This window comes from Leptodactylus fuscus, chromosome 5 (genome assembly GCF_031893055.1).
Source record: "Leptodactylus fuscus isolate aLepFus1 chromosome 5, aLepFus1.hap2, whole genome shotgun sequence".
NCBI lineage: Eukaryota > Metazoa > Chordata > Amphibia > Anura > Leptodactylidae > Leptodactylus > Leptodactylus fuscus.
The window spans coordinates 149,608,530-149,631,421 of NC_134269.1; the positions used below are offsets into that span (position 1 = coordinate 149,608,530).

General features: G+C 42.2%; 1 protein-coding gene across 2 annotated transcripts in view; it reads left to right on the plus strand.

Annotated features, from left to right (window-relative positions):
* Positions 1 to 1,030: 1,030 nt before the first annotated feature.
* Positions 1,031 to 22,892, plus strand: part of EEA1 (early endosome antigen 1) — a 53,526-nt gene continuing 31,664 nt past the window's right edge. The window contains exons 1-4 of one of the 2 annotated variants that reach the window (XM_075274479.1): positions 1,031 to 1,201; positions 10,566 to 10,652; positions 12,411 to 12,539; positions 21,925 to 22,052. In XM_075274479.1, the coding sequence (XP_075130580.1) occupies positions 1,178 to 1,201; positions 10,566 to 10,652; positions 12,411 to 12,539; positions 21,925 to 22,052 (368 nt within the window). In that variant the 5' untranslated portion in view covers positions 1,031 to 1,177. The remainder of the gene's footprint in view (positions 1,202 to 10,565; positions 10,653 to 12,410; positions 12,540 to 21,924; positions 22,053 to 22,892) is intronic. The other variant, XM_075274477.1, reaches the window with a different exon arrangement.

Below are 22,892 nucleotides of genomic sequence, written 5' to 3' on the forward strand. Positions count from 1 at the left end.
ATCCAGGGCTCTATTGGTTAATAAACTTGATTTCCATTGATGATTTTTGTGGGATTTTGTTGTCATCAGATTCAATTTTGAACAGAACAAAGTATTCAATGAGAATATTTCATTCAATCAGATCTAAGATGTTATTTGAGTGTTCTCTGTACGGACCCTAACAGTTAATAATAATAATCATAATAATACATTTTATTTATATAGCACCAACATATTCCGCAGCGCTGTACAATGTGTAGGGTTCAAATACAGACAGAAAGATGCATTACAAAGAAAGTCATTTCACGTAATGGGACTGAGGGCCCTGCTCGCAAGAGCTTACAATCTACGAGGTAGAGGGGGTGACACAAGAGGTAGCAGGGGCGGCATTGCTTATGCAGTGGTCAGACACTTTTGTAATAGAGGTGATTGTGAGCTGTGTGAGCCGTCACCAGTCGTGTCCTTTAACATGTGGATGGAGCTTGGACCTATAAAGTTAGCCTGAGATGGCATCATATCATGTGTGGAAATGTGGGAGCGGGGACAGAGGAGGGTTACATTTTGGGGATTCTAATTATAGTACCTAGGAGGGGGGTTCTCAGTTAGACTGCCAGAAACGCCCTTCTGACACTGAAGAGCTACAGTAACGGCACCGATTGCTCTTCACCAGGGACACAAAGCCAATACTGCGCTGAATTCAGCGCACTGTCAGATTTCTAGTGGTATATAAAACCGCATGTGCCCGAGGACATGAAAGGACTCCTGCCTATGTGGTATGTTTTGTGTGTATTATCTGGGTTCTGTAACATAACAGTACTGTGCATTAGCAGGGAATATGAGCTTCAACCTTTGACAGGATTCATTTATTGGAAGTATTGCAGCAGGTTTATAGCTTTTGGCTTTGGACATTTAGTAGCTTTCCATTTGTGTATAGATAAGCTCACCCTCCCATTCCCTCCTAGACAATCCTGTATGTGAAGGAAGAGACGTGGAGGACTGCTAGGTGGCGCCAGAGAGCCCAGGCTCGGCGTTTGACAGAACAGCAGGTTTGGAGTGTAAACATTGTCGTTGGTTTGAATGATCGAGAAGAGGAGACGATCTCTATGCCTGTGCGACTTCTCCGGTAAAGAATAGAAGAGAGAAGGTCGGAGCTTGTGTCAGAGCCGCCTCCAGCCCTCGCAGTGCGCACACAGGAGCCATGTTCCGGAGGATACTGCAGCTGGTGAGGAGCTCTATGGCCGCTGCACGTGAATGACAGGCACTTCCTAGTGTTGGGTGTAGACGTGCGGCGGCTGTCCGTGTCATGTATGTGCTGGGCCCGGGTGTGGACTGTGCGGCTGTGCTACACTCAGGGTCACATGACCTGTGGGGCCTAACTCCTGTGGCCACATCTGCCTCATTGTGTGCCCACCGTGCAGGCCTTCACTCCTAGGTGGGCCCTAGGAAGCCTTTCACAGCTGATGTGCTTTGCTGGGGCCACTTTACGGCTCACTTTGCTTTGAAGTGACAGTGTTTAGTCCTAGCAAGTTTCTATTCTGGAACATGGATTACAATGTAGTGATCTGATGTCTGTATCTATAAGATTGCTGGAGAAACATGAGCTGACAACCCACTGATTGCTAGAAGAGTCCCCAGAAAATGAATGAAGCTAGGGGGAACTCCAACCGTAGGAACTAACCTTTACTTACAGTGTGCACTCTGTCTGTGCCATACACTATAGATGCATTAGGGCACATCAGTCTATAAGGCTCTGCTTTCCAAGTTTTGGATCAACAGCTGTTGTAGTTATAACTCTGCATGCTGGGAGTTGTAGTTCTGCAACAGATGGAACACCGCAGGGTGTCATCTACTGCTGTAAAGATGTAACCTAATAAAGCTAGACAGTAAATCCCACCAGTCACATTCACTGCAGGGTCTCCAAGTCTAAGGAAGTTCTGTCCAGGGTGTGAAGGACTCACATGTCACGTAGTGTACTAGGCCGTAACTTTTTACATTGATGGACTGATCATGTTGCAGGAAGAGGAAACGCAACATGGCTCCACTGATGATGATGATGATGGTGATTTTTTTCTTTTTTTACAAAGTCAGTCATAAAAGATATGCAGGATATAGAAATCTTTTCAGCTTTTTCTGTTAGTGATAAACGTTCTGCTTTGCATTTAAAGTACATTATGAAGCTCAACCATTATATCCTATCTAAAATGTGGAGTGACTGCTATTTCCTTATCTTGTGCTGACTGAGTTTTCTCCAGTCACATCTAAAGCTGGACTGGAAATTCTGGTGTCTTGTTGCTATAGACAGTCTGTGGGAATTAGTTGTTTGACATTTGACTGTAGTTTATCCTATCCCTTTTTTTTTTTTAACTAAATCTTGTCTGAAAAGCTCTCCAATAAACTGATATCAGATTCCTCAGCCAGCTACAACCTGGAAGCCGCACCTGGTTATACAAATGTAGTATTGTATGATGACCTGACATATGAGTGACTGATCTTATAAGACACAGATGTGGTGGGGCTGATTTAGGATTACTTTGACTGAGCCAGAAATGAGAGTTTATGTATTACATAAGATAAGATAATCGTTTAATAGTCCCACAGTGGGGGAATTTCAGCATGTTACAGCAGCATAGTAATACAGGTACAGGATAATACACAGTAATATAATACAGACGTAAGTAAAAGAGCTCCACACACAAAAATTGTGTTGAAATCAAACGATTTATTCGTAGGGTATGAGTAAGTACTTTCGGCCTTATTGACCTTCCTCAGACTCACCCGTCTGTCCGGGCCCGCAAAGAAAAGAATGCTGGAAACAGTTGATTTGCAGACAAATGGGCAGCAAAAGTATAAGCCACAGGCTGTGTGTATGGACAGATGGATGAGTCTGAGGAAGGTCAATAAGACCGAAAGTACTTACTCATACCCTACGAATAAATCGTTTGATTTCAACACAATTTTTGTGTGTGGAGCTCTTTTACTTACTTGTATGATGGGGTGGGACCCTATCTCCACGAAATAGAATATCTGCTGTATCCCTGAATCCATAATACAGACGTAGGCACGCATATGCTGAGAAGAGAAGATATACTAGGAGTCCATAGCATCTAAGGAACGGAAGAGAAAGAAGGAAGACTTCATAGTCATCGTCATAATCATTAGTTCTCTGTGCGAAGTGATCTTCGCTTGGTTTGATTATACAGCCTGGTTGCGGTTGGAAGGAAGGACCTGCGATAGCGCTCCTTCTCACACTTGGGGTGAAGCAGACGGTCATTCAATGGCTGACATGACATTTCTCATGCTATAGCTGGTTGTGGCTACCACATTGAGTATTGGCCTAAATCCAGAAGGGGGTGTCTATGATAAAATTGCCCCTACAAAAGATTAATTTCATTTCAATATAAAACCTACAGTTGTAGGTTAGTAGTGGATCAGTTCTGACAGTCAAGAATTAGAAGAAGGGACTTGAAAGATCGGACATGCTGTATTATACCTCTATAATATCTGCCAATTCACCTATACACAGCTCCCAGGTATTTGGGTTAGCAATCATATTTACAATATGCCTGGACAAACTGCAGGAGACGTGTAGTCGTGGAGGGAAGATTTACTATGTAATTTGCACCAAAAATGTTTAACATGCCTTGCATCACGTCCATGAAGTGTTTTTAGACCCTTACAACTTTTGTGTGTGGTTAGGGGAAAGACATTGTCTTGGTCACAACACCATATGCCAAATATGCCAAAATTTAGTTACACTCTGTTACACCTCTTATTAGCTGTCCAAGGCCAGGTTCAAATCTGTGTTTGGTATTACATTAGGGAAGTCTGCTTTTGGACCCACGAACGGAATACCGAATGAATTAAAAAGCGGTTAGCTAAGAAACCACATGGACCTCTTAGACTCTAATGGGATCCATATATTTTCCGCGTGGTGTCTGCACGAATCCTGCAGAGCAAAAAGTGCTGCTTGTAGTACTTTTCTCTTCGCATGATTCGTGCTGGAAACCATGCAGACCTCATTATAGTCTATGGCAGTGATTTTCAACCAGTGTGCCGCGGCACACTAGTGTGCCGTGACACATGGTCGGGTGTGCCGCGGGGAAAGTTCCCCAGACGCGTGCTAAGATTGGCACGGGAGACCTATTTTGCTGGCACAGCAGCCAGTGCCCTTGTAAATGTAGACGGAGCGTCCCTTCACTGCTCTGCTAGCTAGAGCTGAGGTGTAGGAGACGCCCCCTTCTCTCCCTGCCCACCAATCAGAGGTGAGCCTCTCACTGCACAGGATAAGGGCTCCCTGGACCTGCTGCTACATGTGAGGAGGAGCTCCTGCCGTCTGCAGCCCTGAATAGGAGAGGAGGAGAGGAAGCTGAACAAAGTGAAAGTAAAAGAAAACACCAGGTTAGTAACTATTCTTATGAATGTCAGGCATTTGGGGTTATTACTTTAGTTTTAGTAACTCCATGTGCCTCACATTAATAGCAATTAACCCCATCGTGTCCCTCATATTAACTCCTGTGTGGCTCACATAAGAGTTAATAACATGTGTGACATATGGGGGTACTATATAATGAAGATATTTACTTAATTATCACCTCCATATGTCTCACATATCAGTATCCCTTATGTAAAGCACACAGGGGTTAATGTGAGGGACATGATGGGGTTCACTGCTATTAATATGAGGCATATTGAGTTGTAACCTGTAATATACATGACCAGACTTTTTATATACAACTGTGGATAAAAGTACAGACCTATACATTTCTAAGGACCCATATATACAGCCATTCTTTTTGTGGCTGTGTATCTGGGCCAAATTGAAGAGCTGAAAATTATAGAGCAGGTCCTATATCTGTCCTATACCTACCCTATATCTGTCCTATATATACCCTATATCTGTCCTATACCTACCCTATATCTGTCCTATACCTACCCTATATCTGTCCTATACATACCCTATATCTGTCTGCATTTGTGGCCCTGTCAATTAATTTTTAATGTTTATATCAGTGAAAACCACATGCGTGCCACTTGTATGCAGAAGGCGTAAGGCTGAGGCCCCACGTTGCATAAACGCAGCGTTTTTGTTGCAGATTTTGCGGCAGTTTATTTCAACCAAAGAATCAACCATTTAGAATCTATATTATTAACTATATGTATAATATGTACTGTTTTAGTGTCATTTTGTGCCATTTTGGTTGGTGGTGTGCCCCAGGATTTTTTAAGTGTAAAAAGTGTGCCGCGGCTCAAAAAAGGTTGAAAATCACTGGTCTATGGGGTCCGTGTGGTTTCTTAACTAACCGCTTTTTAATTCATTCGGAATTTTCTTCGGGGGTCCCCAAACAGAATACTAAACGCATATGTGAACCAGGCCTTACTTTATTCCAGATAAGTAAAGTAAGCTGGCTAATAGGAGGTGTAACATTAGACTAGACAGGCTAATGTTCAGCATCAGACACATTTTAGGGTTATTTATTTAATTAATTTAGCAGTTTTATAAATGTGTAACAAAGATGAAGAAACAAATAACAACAAAATAAAGAAAACAGTTTCCCTCTTATGTTAAGTTCACACTAGCTTCTTTTAGCCCTTTGCACTGATGAGTTATAGGATCAGAACAATGGACCAAAAATCTGACAGGATGACAATTTCAGATGGAGTAGATTCTGTCTGCATTCATTATCATTCACTGTAATGTTTGTCCATTACAGTGAATGGAGACTGATGCAGTCAGAATGTGTCCTATATGTCACTTTTTTAGTAACGGGTTGACCTTTGTTCTGCACAGTGATGATGATTGACCCTGTATTTCTCCTATCTGTCCCTGTTACTCCCCAAAATAAGGCAGTTGTTACATGTTGGTATAAAATGGGTCTTCCAGCTTGGCAACCCCTCTCTTTAGGAATAGGAATTTATTGTATGATTCTCTCTATATTTCCACCTACCAGACCTTCTAGGAGTTCAGTATTTTCCCTTTGGAAAGCTTGGTAGAAATTGAATTTTGGGCTGTGTACTATGGGCTCCTATGATTCATGGTATTTTGTCCATTCCTCTTTTATATGCCAGTATAAAATTTGCTCTGTGATATATATTCACAGTATGTTGTTTATTCCTCTTTTGCATGCCAACTTTAAAATTTGGCTATTTTTTTGTCGTTATAAATTTTCATAAAAATGAATGAGAGTTTTGTGTTGGGACAGAATGACACTGCAGTGACATCATGAAATGGACAGTGAAGTGGAGTATACAGATTCCATCACTGGGATTGCTATTATTGAGGCTAATTTGTTGCGGTATATTTGTGGCAATTCCCTATTATTTTGTATAATAATTCTGCATAAAAGTCAGAGAGACTCATGCCTGGTGGATATGTAGTTTAAAGTGGAAGTCCTATTTCCTCCCATCCGTCCCTTAAATCTCACTAATATACATTTGGAAGGTTAAAAGTAAAGCTCACTTGTCGTCTCTTTTTTTTTTTTCCATCTACAGACCTACATCTAATTCATGAAACTAAAATAAAGTTCCCAGCTCTTATATTACTTTGTGTGCCTGTTTCTCTCCATTACAAAAATGAGAATATACAGAAACTTCCATACCACCCATGTGGCTTTCCCCTTTCCTAGTACATGTACTTGGTCACCTCTTAAGATTAGTGGGGATCCAGCCATGGAACTTGCGTTGTTCATGGCATATCTTAGCAATGTAATAAATCTCTTTGGTTTAAAAAAACAAACATTTAACTGTCCAGCAATTATTTTTACCTAGTCTGATCATCTGGAATTTAGTTTTTCCGCCTATTACTGGAATAATGGCATTGGTAACCACTTGGGGAATACCTCTTTTTAAAATGAAGGCCCTCTTATTCAGTACATTGAAGATAAATGCCCCGTGGACTCCTCATGTACACCTTGATAAAAACTGCAATGTATCCCTCTGTGTAAGTATACAGTGGGAAACGTCATCTCACTACTCAGGTCCGCTTTTGCCTGAGTCTTCTGTGTGTATATCGCTAAACATTCATGCCAGCATGGCCTCTACCAACTTGTACACCACCATAAACTAGGGAACTCTGGTCCCCGTCCTTGATGATGCTTTAGTAGCCAACTGGTGCAGTGGCATAGAGGGTCCTGCCTGTAAAGGCTTACTCCTAGCGTGAGAGAGAGTCTGTGGCAACGTGTCGGAGATGGCACAGAAGAATACCCAAAATTTTGGCTGTACCTCATCATTGTACATTCAGACCATTTGTTGCCAAGGAAGGTTGGGGTAACGCCTAACCCTCAGTAGTTGGTTCTGTTGAAATTCCTTTCTCACATCACTTACAACATTTGGCCGTCTCAGAGGTTGAATCAAATTCTGAACAACCCCTTTAATATTTATTTTAATATTATTGATACTTGATTAAAATCTTTTGCTTGCCAACCCCTCTGGCCACTAGAGATGAGCTAGTACTGTTCGGATCAGCCGATCTGAACAGCTCGCACCATAGAAATGAATGGAAGCACCTGGTACTTCCGCTTTGACGCCAGCCAGCCGCTTAACCCCCCCGCGTGCCGGCTACGTCCATTCATTTCTATGCGAGCGTGCTGTTCGGATCGGCTGATCAATACTGTGAAATGTAATTTTTTTTTTTTTTTTTTTTTTTTTTGAGAAACCCCAGATCTACTCTGAACTCTATCAAGATCCTAAATGAATAAGTCCCCTGCTCCCAGGATACAGAGTGTCTGTAGAGATGAGTGGTTCAGTAGAGGGCCACGCCTGTTTATGGCTGCTCTGTATTGTATGACTAACAAGTGGACTTTAGATGCTGGATTCTTGCAGGGAAATGCCATTCACTGCTTGAATTGCTGACTTGTTGCTGATCTCTGACCCAGCCTTTTTAGTTCGGCAAGATTTTGTACATTATTCCTGTTACACAATACATTTACACTTCCTAGAGCTACAACACAGTATCAAAATCCAAGTCCATGTGTCAGGAAAGATAAACAGTGGGTTGCATGTTTTTAAAAAAAAAAAAAAAAAATTAAAATAGGACAAATACTGGTATTGGGTGAGTCAGTTAGCGAGCATTGTAGCATTTTTATCTGCCATGGGTGGGGCGTTTCATATTAGTTAACTGATTTTCAGAGCTAAATCTGAAATGTTTCAATAGGAGGGATGGATTGCATTTACTACCATATCCCATTCTTTCCCTTTCATTTACCCCTAGCAGTTCATGCAGAGATGCTTGTTGGATTCTCATACTGGTGGCTACTGGGGGACTTGTGCTATTTGACCATCAAAATAGCAGAGCCATAATTTTGTTTGTCAGGGAAAGACATTTGTTGGTGACCACCATCATACTTACCGTATATGACAGCTCTACCAAACAGCTTCCTTTACTGGGATGAACTGCAGCAAATTAAGCCAGCACTCTTCCAAGCATGGCGGATTTAAGGGATTGTAATTGTCTGATGACAATGATCTGTCCATGGTCTGATGACCTGTTCTGTGGATAGGTAATCCATATGGAAATCCATCCTATGATGGGTGAGAGCAATAAACATCAAAGGGATTGTCCTGGAATTATCCTCTTCAGCCAGAGGGAGGAAGGGGGAAGACAAATACATCAAGTGAGAAGCAGACACTTTAGGTAGCGTACTGAGATGGGAAAACCCCTTTAATCAAAATTGACAGTTTCCTAATTTTAAACATGCCGTGAAAAAGATAATCTAATTTGTCGCACAATTTGAAAAAAAATGAGAGCTATGAAGGTAGTCAGAAGTTAACAGACTTCTCCTCAAGTGGAGCTGAGGAGGATTGAGCAAGCAAGGCATCAAGTGGCTCTTAGAGCAGGCGGATCATTAATGTCAACAACATGCTCATTATATGGCGTCCCTGCGAACTGCTGAGATGCTGGAACAATCACAGGCATGGCGCAAGGAACAAGTTCAGCAGCAGGACAGCTTGACATCTGCTGAAACACTGCAGCAGGCGAACCATTGACGGCAGCAATTTTCTGAATATAGGTGGATCATCGATGCCAACAACACACAGACAAAGTCGCGGCCAGAGACTAGTATCAAAAGTAAATCAATCCTACTTTCATGTCCCTGGAGCTCTTTACTTCCAATGTCCAATCTCGTGCCCTGCCCTTGTTGCTAGAAGTCTTGTTTCCCACATGAGCAGTGGCATCACGGTCTCTGGAGAGGGCTGATAAATTCACTCCTATAAGTTTCCAGTTTCTTACCAGTGACTGATGAGTCCTGAATTGCTGAGAATTACTGTTGGCCCAACATGCATATGTATTCACTCGTGGCTTCAAGGAAAGCCAAAAAGATTAGCTACAACCCTTGTTTCCCCAACTACTGCTGTAAGGTCTGGGTGAGGCCTTTCAGTAGACAGTGAGAGAAGTGCTAGTGTTTGGAGGGCGTCATTGGTTGAATATTCATGTCCATTGTGACAATGTATTGTTTCTCAGAGTTGTTTGTGAACTTGTGTGGTCCACATCTGCCAAAGATAACTCATGACTCGCTCTTCACTTTTTGCGACAGTGCCAGCAGCACATAACAACTCGAAAACTCGTCACATTTTTAGCATTTCTTGTTGGGGCTTTGTAAAGCTGAGTAGCCGATGTGATTAAAAGAATTTCGTTGCCCAATGCAGATACATTCTTGTGGAAATCAGTGGACGCTAATCCTTTAATCCAGAGAGTAAACCCTTGAATTATCCCACAGGCTTCTAGATTTGTCTAGTTCTCCTCTTAACTTCTAGTTTTGTCTGGCTTTTGGATTGCCAGATTAGGTGTGTTTTTTTTTTTTTTTTTCTTGTTTTGTTTTTTTTCTCCATTTTGAGGATATTTATTATTTGAAAAGAAGTTGTCTGGAGACTTACATACAGGCATTAATTATTTATTTTTTCTTTTTTTTAAGACACTGCCTGATACTTACCAAACTCACCAAATCTGGATGCTGTTACCATTCTTAGACCTGAGCTTATCCACGTTTTAAGCCGCATGTGCAAGATTTATTGTGTTTATGTCTATTTTGAAGGCTTTTACACAAGACTCAAAACTTTACTTTTTTGTTTGGGAAAGTGGGCGTGGTTTATCCTTAGTAACGTTTTAGGGTGCATTCGTGATATAACCTTTCTTAGTCATGGCGGGCCCCCTCTGACAGTATAGCGCTGCAGACAGAGCTACCAGTAAATGCAAAGATATTTCTTCTCCCGGGGCACATAACGGGAAAGCTGACAGTGCGCTGAATTCAGCGCACTGTTGGCTTTCTAGCGATATATAAAACCGTATGTGCCCGAAGACATGAAGGTCCTCTTCAAGGATTCTGGTAGCAGACAGCTTTCATATCTATGGTCCAATATGTAGTCTCTGATACTAAAAACAAATAACCCACACCTATCTGCAGACAGGGGAGCCCCCAACAACCCTTAACCCATCTGGGGAGCCCAGTTCCTTTCTTAACTGGCTTCTGTTTGTTACTTTATTCTGTTTGTTACTTTATTGTGTATAATTTAATTAAAAAAGTCCTCATTTGAATCTTTTTTTCATCTAATAATGTTACTATTTTCTTTTTTTTTAATCACCTTTATTTTAGACCCCTGGGAGAGTTGGAGCTCAGAATTCTGAATCCGAATCTTCTGCAACTCCTGGGAACACTGTTAACAATGAAAGTACTTCGGAGGTAAATTACAGATCTGTTATATGCTGATAGATGTTACTGTTAAAAATAAAAACCAATACAACTAAGGCAAAGTGTAAAAAGAGTTGTATAGTCATACATACCTTATCTTCCTAAACAGTGAAAATGGTGGGTGCCAAAACTTTTAGCAGACTTATTTAATGTCATTTAACTTACAAAATTCACTGACTTAAAGGGAGTCTGTCAGCAATAAAATAGTTATAATGCTAATCCCAGTACCTTGTAGAGGTGTTTCTAAAGTTTCCAAATATGCCTCTGTTATTCAGCCCTCAGAGCCCTATTTTCATGCAAATTGTTGCTTTATTTGTATACAAATGAGGTGAAAAGTGCTTTGTTTGAGAATCTAGAGCTGATCCTGGACAAGCTAAGACACACTCCCCTCATTTTTATAACCACTATTTACATGAAAATGGAGCTCCAGGGTTAAAGGGAGTCTACCATTAAAACCCTAAGACATCGGAATAGCCTTTAGAGAGGATATTCGTCTCTTACCTTTAGACGTGGTCTCCGCTGCGCCGTTCCTTAGAAATACCGTTTTTTACTGGTATGAAAATGAGTTCTCTTGCAGTGTTGGGGGCGGTCCTCAGCGCTCAAAAAGTGATGGGGGCGTCCCCACCGCTGCCAGAGAAGTGCCTCCTTCTTCGTCCGCCGCAGGCTCGTAACTTCTAGCAGAGCAGGCGCACAGGCCACGGGAAAATGGCCGCTAACAATACTGTACAAGCGGCCATTTTCCTGTGACCTGTGCGCCTGCGCAGTCTGCTCTGCTCAAGGCCAGAGGCCTAGGAGTTACGAGCCTACGTCGGAAGAAGACATTGAAGATGACGCTGCGGACGAAGGAGGAGGCAGCACTTGGAGACACTTCTCTGGCAGCGGTGGGGACGCCCCTATCGCTTTTTGAGCACTGGGGACTGCCCCCATCGCTGTGAGAGAACTCATTTGCATACCGGTAAAAACCGGTATTTATAAGGAACGGCGCAGCGGAGACCACGTCTACGGGTAAGAGACGAATAGCCTTTCTAAAGGCTATTCCGACGGCTTATCCACAAAAAAAAGGGTTTTAATGGTAGAATCCCTTTAAATAAAAAAGGCATACTTACTGTAGAATAACCAATTTACTGCTGACAGACTCCCTTGAACAAGAGCCATAGCGTTTATTTAAAGAGAATGTGTAGCCAAACTTTTTTTTTTTTTTTTTTTTAAATGAAGGATTAAAGTAGTTTTATGAAAGTAATTTCGCTTCCATCTGACTACTATGTAACTATTCACAGATGGTACTGCATATTCTTGCTTATGACTGATCACTGTTCAGTGACTTCCTATGGCGGGTATGCAGGACATTTGTAGCCCATGTTTTGTCACTCATTATGGATGTGGGGTGTTTTTCACAAATATGTCTTTACTTGGTGTCTGACTCTAGATTCCAAAGGCTGCCAAACAGTAAATGGTAGAAATTTGTCATTGTGCACAAAAATCATGAATGTGCGCCTGGTTATAATTCATGTATGTTATGAAATGTCTGGATAAGTTGTTCAGTACTCATATTTTTTCAGCTAAGGTTTAACTAAATTACTGTATTTCAGAATGTCTTTTTGCCCCCAAATCATGTGCTGTTTATTTGTGGTCCGCACCAACCTATAATTTCTTCCTGCTAATATATGCTCTTAGTATAAAATACGATCCCTTTTGGTATGAACAGTTTTATGTATTGAGTATGGAGTTTTATATATATGTATTTCACAGGGGTTCATCTGTCCTGTATGCATGAAAATGTATATTACGGCCCCTGAACTCGCTCAGCATTACCAGAGCGAGCATGAGGAGTCAGGAGCAAGGGGACAGCAGCCTTCCAGTCATCTTCCTGATACAACCGTGGGTCTTTATATTTCAGCATTTGTATAGCCCAGCTTCCTTGCTTTTGGTGTGTTTGGTTCCACTATTATTAAATCAAAGCTCCTTTAAAATCCCTAAGCTTTGTCCTTATAAAAATGATGAAAGCCTATCCAGTTTCTCCAGATCTGCATGTTGCAGTCTTGTACATCTCGCTGTATATTTCTTGGTGAGTTGCCTTTTACTCTCTTGCTCCTCTGAATATTCTAGCAGATATTTACTTTTGGTGCTGCATTGCAAAGTGTGATATCTAATGTTTTAATTGAGTTTGGAATAAAATATTTTATGGTTCATGGTTAATAAATTCCACTTTTGTCTGAGCTGTTGGGCCATTGAAGGCTAAATAGGTTACTGGAACATATGTACGCATACAGTATAGGTTTACTGGCTTCTTAAAAGCTCGAGTTTGTGAGTAGTTAAAGAACAACTCCTTTTCCTGAGGCCCCTGAATGAGTTGAATCGTCACATGGACACAAGTTTTGTACCACTAAAAACTGATAATTTTTTAGCACCACAGACAAAACTATCGTATAACATAAAATGGTTTCAATTGAAAATAACGTCTTGGGATAGGTCTTCAACCAGATTTATTAGAAAACAATAGACAATTCACTTTTATTTCACTTTGATTATAGTTTTCATCTAAATGTGACCATATAATTTGGTTATATCTATCAAAACGGTCTTTTGTGTTATGGACTTGTATTGTTAGAGAGGTCCACTGTATAGAACTGTGATGACAAACCTTTTAGAGACAGAGTTCCCAGACTGCAACGCAAAACCCACTAATTTATCGCAAAGTGCCAACACACCAATTTAATATTAATACTCTGCGGATCCACAGTTGCAGACCGTTATGGACCCGCAAATAGCTGTTGTGCGAATGGGGCTTTACAAAGTTTTCAATGATACAAGCAACTTTGTATTGAAAGATAAAAGTTAGCATTTGGTATAATTTTGAACAATTAATGTTCACTATTTATATTGCACAGGATCTGTTTTATAATAACCGTTCTATTTTATTACAGCCTGTACTAATATCACATGTCTGATATAAAACAAATATGGTGTGATATAAATAGTATAGGCCCCCATACAGTACAATCTGCTCAACAGTGGCCCCCACACAGTACAATCTTGTCTACAATAGCCTACACAGGGTACAATTTGCTCCATTGTGGTCCCATACAGTATAATTTGTTCCACAGAGGCCCACACACAGTACCATATGCTCCCCAGTGGCCCCTACACAGTATAATCTGCTTCACAGTAGTACCCACACAGCATAATATGCTCCCAAATGGTTCACACACAGTATAATCTGTTCCTCAGTGGTTCCCCCCCCCCCCCTGTATAATCTCTCACACAGTATAATCTGCTCCACAGATACCACCACACAGTATAATATACTCCACAGTGTCCCCCACACCGTATGATATGCTCCTGTTCGTACCTGCACTCCCACGAAGAGCTGCCAGATGACCTACTTGTTCCACTGCAGTGCAGGCACTGATAAATGACATCATTGCGCCTGCTTGGATGCTAAGGTCACAATCTGCTATCAGTGTAAGTCGGAAAACTGCAAACCTGTGGCCTACACTGACAGTTTTCAGTTGTACAGTATGAGCATTTACACATACACCTGAAAGAAGCGCTCACTTGCAGGGAGATATTGGACAGTTGTCCCAGATTCCCTGTTAGCGATTGTGGAGCCTGGCTGTGGTGACAGCACAAGTGACCAGAGAGAGAGCTCTCAGTGCCACAGGGTCATCACTGTAAGGCTATGTCTGTGAAGCAGACTACATGACTGAATAATAGTTGAAGAAACAACCATCAACCTACTTCTATACTATACAAGATGGCTGATGGTTGTTTCTTCAACTATTATTCAGTCATGTAGTCTGCTTTACAGACATAGCCTTACAGTCTGTATGGGAATGTTCTTTGCCACAAATATTGTTTTTGGGCCATCATTCTGTGACAGTCTGTCTGTTTTTGATGGCTGAGTGTTATCTAATTTGCATCTGTATTTATCTAGTAAATATTGGAGGCATTTCATTGGCAATTATTTTTAAGCCAACCAACTGATTCATTTTTAATGGTCTTAACCTCTGTTAAGAATGAGCCATTGCTATCCATATGTCCATCAGAGAAAAACAGACTTGTACATAAATACCGTACCATATTGATATTGTATTATTAATTATATGCATAGTTTGTTGTATATATTACCTTCATAGGGACTTAATTTAATGCATTAGAGGATCTTTACTGCTTCAGCCAGACCATGCCTGTCAAACGTTTATGAAAGAATTGGAGTAGTGGAGAAATAGAGGAGTTGGAGTTGATGGTTTGGCCTACTGACTCCAAAGACCTGGTCACAGGACTGTCGTACCAAAGATTTAGGCCTTATTCACACAGTCCTGGATTCATTGTATGATGGGCCACATTAACTTACAATATGGTCCAAAATATTTCACTGAGGCGTCTGTCTTGTGAAAGGAAAGTAGGCACAAATAAGTATTTTAACCCTTAATGAAAGTGGTTACTCTAAATTTGATGTTGATTCACTATGAAAGTCACATTTCGATCCATATATATATATATATATATATATATATATATATATATATATATATATATATATATATATATATTTGTATAAATCTCTTCGTTTGTCCTCTGGCACAGATCCCTGGAATATTACTAAGCTGGGTTTAGGCATCAACACCACAGTTTGGTTTCCAAGATTCTAATGCAGTATCATAGCAATAATGTGTTTTACATGCATACATTCTGTGAATAATTGACTTTCACGGCCAATTAAATGCATCCACTTTGATATTCAGTCATGCCTCTGAGCGCAGCATTCTTATCACTTCTTGTGGATGCAGTCATGTCACGTGAAATGTTCTTTTTTTGCCTTTGTGGAGTTCTAGATCTATTTCAGATCAAGTCTGTGGTGTTTATTAGGTTAAATAATAATGATTAAATATGTTGAATTGACTATTACATAGTATGTAGGATTAAAATCACCATTAAAGGGGTTGTGCAGGATTAGAGAGCATGACTGCAATGCTATAGATCAGTCCAATTAAAATGAATGAAAAGACTGAAAAGCATCATGGCCATGTGACCAATAGCCATGATGTTACTTACTGAGAAACAGAAATTAGCCAAGGGATTGTCCTTTTTTTTTTTTTTTTTTTTTTTTTCTATTGATGACCTAGGATAGGTTATCATTAAGAGAACAGTGGGGGTCTGGCAAATGTGACCCCTGCTTATTAATTGTGTGAAGAGGTCATGTCACTTACAGTGGGGCAAAAAAGTATTTAGTCAGTCACCAATAGTGCAAGTTCCACCACTTAAAAAGATGAGAGGGGTCTGTAATTTACATCATAGGTAGACCTCAACTATGGGAGACAAAATGAGAAAACAAATCCAGAAAATTACATTGTCTGATTTTGTAAGAATTTATTTCCAGATTATGGTGGAAAATAAGTATTTGGTCAGTAACAAAATTTCATCTCAATACTTTGTTATATATCCTTTGTTGGCAATGACAGAGGTCAAACGTTTTCTGTAAGTCTTCACAAGGTTGGCACACACTGTTGTTGGTATGTTGGCCCATTCCTCCATGCAGATCTCCTCTAGAGCAGTGATGTTTTGGGGCTGTCGCTAGGCAACACGGACTTTCAACTCCCTCCAAAGGTTTTCTATAGGGTTGAGATCTGGAGACTGGCTAGGCCACTCCAGGACCTTGAAATGCTTCTTACAAAGCCACTCCTTCGTTGCCCTGGCGGTGTGCTTTGGATCATTGTCATGTTGAAAGACCCAGCCACGTTTCATCTTCAATGCCCTTGCTGATGGAAGGAGGTTTGCACTCAAAATCTCACGATACATGGCCCCATTCATTCTTTCATGTACCCGGATCAGTCGTCCTGGCCCCTTTGCAGAGAAACAGCCCCAAAGCATGATGTTTCCACCCCCATGCTTTACAGTTGGTATGGTGTTTGATGGATGCAACTCAGTATTCTTTTTCCTCCAAACACGAAAAGTTGTGTTTCTACCAAACAGTTCCAGTTTGGTTTAATTAGATCATAGGACATTCTCCCAATACTCTTCTGGATCATCCAAATGCTCTCTAGCAAACTTCAGATGGGCCCGGACATGTACTAGCTTAAGCAGTGGGACATGTCTGGCACTGCAGGATCTGAGTCCCTGGCGGCGTAGTGTGTTACTGATGGTAGGCTTTGTTACATTGGTCCCAGCTCTCTGCAGTTCATTCACTAGGTCCCCCCGCGTGGTTCTGGGATTTTTGCTCACCGTTCTTGTGATCATTTTGACCCCACGGGGTGAGATTTTGCGTGGATCCCCAGATCGAGGGAGATTATCAGTGGTCTTGTATGTCTTCCATTTTCTAATTATTGCTCCCACAGTTGATTTCTTCAATCCAAGCTGGTTGCCTATTGCAGATTCAGTCTTCCCAGCCTGGTGCAGGGCTACAATTTTGTTTCTGGTGTCCTTTGACAGCTCTTTGGTCTTCACCATAGTGGAGTTTGGAGTCTGACTGTTTGAGGGTGTGCACAGGTGTCTTTTTATACTGATAACAAGTTTAAACAGGTGCCATTACTATAGGTAATGAGTGGAGGAAAGAGGAGACTCTTAAAGAAGAAGTTACAGGTCTATGAGAGCCAGAAATCTGGATTGTTTGTAGGTGACCAAATACTTATTTTACACCATAATTTGAAAATAAATTCTTACAAAATCAGACTGTCACGGGATGGTTAGAGTCTATACTATAGGCAATGTGTAATATATATTTCATGTGGAATGTATTCTCTAACCTGTTGTAAACATCAGTGTGTAGTTGGCTGATTCGGGTCTAGTGTGTTAGCACATTGTATGCAAATACCTCTAACTAGTGAGGACAATGGGTGGAGATAATCTGATCAGTGTCTCCAAGAAGATGTTGGATGGTGCATTGTCCATAGTAGACAGGGAGTCTGCTCTCCTTGGCATAGGTGAGGGGGGAAGGATCTGTGACTCAGCCCTTCCCACCCACAGATATAGGTGTAACAGTTTTAGTATATAGTTATAGCTAGCAGTTAGTATGTGTTAGCCGGCCTGTGCACAGCTCTGCAGAGAGCCAGAATTTAGTTACAGGACCAAGGAACCAAAGCTATCATTGGATTGTGACTTCTGTGGACTTATTGTTATTACGGTTGATGTGACCGCCGCCGGCTACTAACTTTGTGGATTACAATAAATTGCTGTTGTCTCCCGACCTCTTGCGTCCCTGTTGATTCAAAAGACCATCCGGAGGAAGACGTATACCTTTGCTCCGTGACAACTGGTTGGCAGCGGTGGGATCAACAGCGGACAGCGAGATGGACTACAGCAGCCCAGCGATTAATGGAGCCACAACCTCAGAATACAGGAACTGGACTATGGCAAGTCTACAAGTAAGGGCCCGGGAACTAAACCTGAGTTACCAGGGAAGAACGAAAGATCAACTGATCGAGGCACTGGAGGAGATGACCCTGCAAAGCGACCATGAGGAGGGCTGCCCCCAGGAGACAGTAGAGATACAGGAGTGGCAGGTACAGACCCAAAAGAGCAGATGGGTTGTTTTGTATGAGGAGGAGTTGGCAGTGCTGGGGCTAGGAGCAACTGCAGAGCAAAGGAGTAGAGCATTACAGAGGGCTCAGGAAACGGAGAAGGAGGAACAGAGAATGGCGCATGAAAAGGAAAGAATGGCGCATGAAATGCGAATGGCTGAGATAACTATGAGGAATTATAATCAAACGTCGACCCCCAGCCCAACAGTGAGAGAACCACCATATGTCTCCCATAAACACTTCAAGACCTTTGAGGAAGCGGCTGGGGATGTTGATGGATATTTTCAGGACTTCGAACACCAGTGCCGCCTGATGGAAGTCCCAGAGAAGGATTGGGTCCGGTATCTGGTGGGGCACCTACGGGATGGGGCTGCGGAAGCTCTCAGAGCCATGGACCCTAGTGATCAGCGGGACTATGAGGCCATTAAAAGAGCGGTGCAGAAGTATTATGCAGTCACTCCAGAGACCTACCGAGTTCAGTTCCGCTCTTTGTCTTACAATGGGGGAAGCTCCTTCCACATGTTCGCCCACAAGTTGAAGCAAGCATGCAAGCGCTGGCTAGAAGGAGAGGAGGCTGTCACAGTCGATAAGATCCTCCAAGTCATACTTAAGGAACAGTTCTTTTCCCAGTGCCCCGCTGAGATCCGTGAGTGGGTGCTGGAACGGAACCCAGCCACAGTTGAGCAAGCTGCTTCTCTTGCAGATGAGGGCCTGACCATCAAGCCGCAGTGGAAGAGGTTGTTTGCAGAGGAGCGGAAAACTACCACAGTCCGCCAGACACCCTTCAGCCAGCCAACCACCTTTCGTGCCCGGCCTCAGGATTACAATTCCCCCTCTACCCCTGCCCCAGCCCATCGGCCTCCAGCTATGAACAACCCTGTCCCTAGACAACGACCTACTGGAAGAATGCTAGAGCGCAGATGTTTTGGGTGCGGGCGGCCTGGACATTTGCAAGCTAGTTGCCCTGTTAACATGGGGGCACGGGCCACCGTGGCATCCCGGCCTATTCACTACCTGGGAACCACTCCTAGGACAGAAAGTTTGGCCCCATTTCCAGATGACTCCATGAATGACACATCTGTTCCACCTCCAGGGGTCTATGGGATTCAGCCTTCCGCCACACATCCCGCAAACCTTCAGAGGAAGCACTTGCAGGAGGTCCTACTGGATGGCCGAACAGTTGTTGGATTCCGGGACTCGGGAGCTTTCCTAACGGTAGCGGACCCCCGAGTTGTGCGACCCGAGGCCCTAGAGGAGGGTCCTGGCATTTCTATCAAGTTGGCAGGGGGTACTCAAAGACGTATTCCTAAAGCTACCGTGGAACTCGACTATGGTTATGGACCAAAACGATGCACAATTGGTGTGATGAGCGGGCTGCCGGCCGATGTTCTGTTAGGCAACGATGTTGGAAATCTACAGTGCCACTTTGTGGGAGCAGTGACCCGAAGCCAAGCTCAGGGAGAAGCCAACATGGATCCACCGGATTTTCTGACAGATGCCAGCCCTTCAACCCTACAACTTTACCATTCAGTACCGCCGAGGGAACCAACACCAGAACGCGGATGGGTTATCCCGGCAGGAGGACATATGAGCTATAGAGACTGATGTGCATTCCCCAATTTACCTGTGTAGGCCAATTGTGTCATGCACATGTTTTGAGAGGGGGAGGGGTTGTCACGGGATGGTTAGAGTCTATACTATAGGCAATGTGTAATATATATTTCATGTGGAATGTATTCTCTAACCTGTTGTAAACATCAGTGTGTAGTTGGCTGATTCGGGTCTAGTGTGTTAGCACATTGTATGCAAATACCTCTAACTAGTGAGGACAATGGGTGGAGATAATCTGATCAGTGTCTCCAAGAAGATGTTGGATGGTGCATTGTCCATAGTAGACAGGGAGTCTGCTCTCCTTGGCATAGGTGAGGGGGGAAGGATCTGTGACTCAGCCCTTCCCACCCACAGATATAGGTGTAACAGTTTTAGTATATAGTTATAGCTAGCAGTTAGTATGTGTTAGCCGGCCTGTGCACAGCTCTGCAGAGAGCCAGAATTTAGTTACAGGACCAAGGAACCAAAGCTATCATTGGATTGTGACTTCTGTGGACTTATTGTTATTACGGTTGATGTGACCGCCGCCGGCTACTAACTTTGTGGATTACAATAAATTGCTGTTGTCTCCCGACCTCTTGCGTCCCTGTTGATTCAAAAGACCATCCGGAGGAAGACGTATACCTTTGCTCCGTGACACAGACAATGTGATTTTCTGGATTTGTTTTCTCATTTTGTCTCTCATAGTTGAGGTCTACTTTCTTCGCCTGAAGAAAGGTCATGTCTCTATAGACCACCATTGTATGGAGGCAGATTTTGAGGCGAAATCTGTCAAAATCTGCCTCATTGCCCCCGTGTGAACTAGCCCTTACAGCGTTGTCCCATTCAAGTGCCACTAGTACCCATAGGACTGCCACTACTTGGGATTGGACCCTTAGACTGACCATACACTTTAGATTTCAGAAGGCTGTCCAATTGTTGATGGGATTGTTTGAAATGGACAATCGCACCATCAAAAGTAAAACTAAACTGACTAAATAGAGGGCACTTTAGTGTTTTTCTTTGTAAAAAGAAGTGGAGTGAATCTGTGCAAGTTTGCTGACAGTTGGCCAAAAGTGGATGATCATGTTAAACACTGTTGTTTTTGTTTGACAGCTGACCATAAATGGCTATCTGTTTTTGTCACATCTGTTTTCACGACATCTACGTAGTTGTCAGACAACAATCTAATGTAAATGGCTGACTTTAAATGCTGATAAAATGCAGCTTCCCTTGGTGGCAAAAGCTGGTATTTTTAAATTTATTTTTTATGTAGATCGTGAGCCCCATATAGGGATCACAATGTACTTTCTTTTCTTTTTTTTTTTTTTTTCCATTTAACTATGTCTTAGACAAGGGGTGCGAGCTTGAAGATGAATCCTGTTCTAGTAATCCTACTGTTTGGTGTCCCATTATTTGCATATTGCACTGAAACCAACGTATTAGAAGGGAAATGCAGCTGCACTTTGGTTCTTGTGTACAAGTAAATCACGATTTGTTTCATTTTTTTTTTTCTTTCTCTGGAAAAAACCTAATGGGAGCATTTTATGTATAAAACCTCTTGTTGGATACCCTTGTAGGGAAGTTGTAGTTAGAGGAGAATCCCCATCTTGGCCGCCCTCTCTTAGTCGGGGTACTGAGTGACTTCTCCATAGCTATGTAATTCTTCAGTTCTCTTGTGGCAGCAATGTAGGGGTATTATGCACTGGTTCCCCCATAGATTACAGCTGAATACTGAGGTTCCCAGCCCTAGGGCACAGCTTATTGTTGGGGATCCCTCTAACAAATTAAAGGTGAGATACATCAGCAACTTCTTTTTTTGAGGAATATTGGTCGGGGCTTTATGTGAATAGATCATTGTCTTCCATAAGCAGCGTCCACCAGATTTGGCATGTTGATAAACCTAACCTGGTTGAACACAGTGTTTTCCACCATTTTGTACGTGTTTGAAGAAATGGCACGAAGTCCAAATGAGTCCTCAATATGGCATAGGACATTACTAAATCTACCCCCTACCGCTCTCGTGGTTGGAGTGAACGCTATTGTTTTTTTTTTATTCATAATGGTGATGGTCCTTTTACTTTTTTTTTTTCTTCCTCTTATCTTGAGATTAAATGCATACCATTGTATCATGGAAAATTGTTTTTTTCTTGTAGGGCTTCATATGTCCTCTTTGCATGAAATCCCATGGAACTGCTGAAGAACTTTTTAAACATTATGAAGCTTCTCACGAGCCATGTAGTGACCCTGGTCATGGAGCAGACGTCCGTTCTTCTACAGACAGGTATTTTGGTTGCAAAGTTTTGTACTTTTTAATGTGTTTTTTTTTTTTTTTTTTGTCTCTTTTATTTTCCATTCAAATTTATGTTGCAAATGCAGTGCTTTTCTGATATACAGCTCCAAATCTTCACATAGCCATATAGAATAATGTTGAATACTGAAACTGTGGTGTTCAATTAAAGCTGTATAAACCTGTCTGTGGTAAGTTCCTCCTAGTGATGTGGTACAGCCTGGTTTTTATCATTAAAAAGCGATGATGTATGTTCAAATCTTTATATCTTGGACTTTTGGGGGCCATTCTACTTTATCTGCATATGAATCAGTTACAGGGAACTTGTTAAAATGATTTGGAACAATGAGGCCGGGGCCCCAAGAGCTGGAAACGCCGCAATTTGCCCGTGGAGGAAACGGAAAAATTACAGCGTTTTATTGCATCTGCAAAGTCGATGGGATTCATGTGAATCCCATGCCCACTTTGCGTTTAAAACCGCAGAGCGGACACACTGCGATTTCCAAAACTGGTGCACATGTACTGTGCTAGTGGAAAAATGTCCTTGACCACTACTGCATGTGGAAAGGCAGTGTAAGTGTCCCTTGCAGTTGAGGTACAGGGGGCTTCGCTTCTCTTCCACCACAAGTACAGACATAGCAGCAGGTAGCAAGTAGAGAGAGGAGAATAAATCATTGGCATTAACCATTTAGATGCAGTATGACTATAGGTAAGAGTGGCTTGGTCATTATGGTCCATAACAGGCCAATCACTAAGGGGTTTGCCTGCAGGCTTGGCCCTATCTTCTGGTGCCGACTTAATTATTTGGCAATAGTTACGAGACAGAGCATGGGA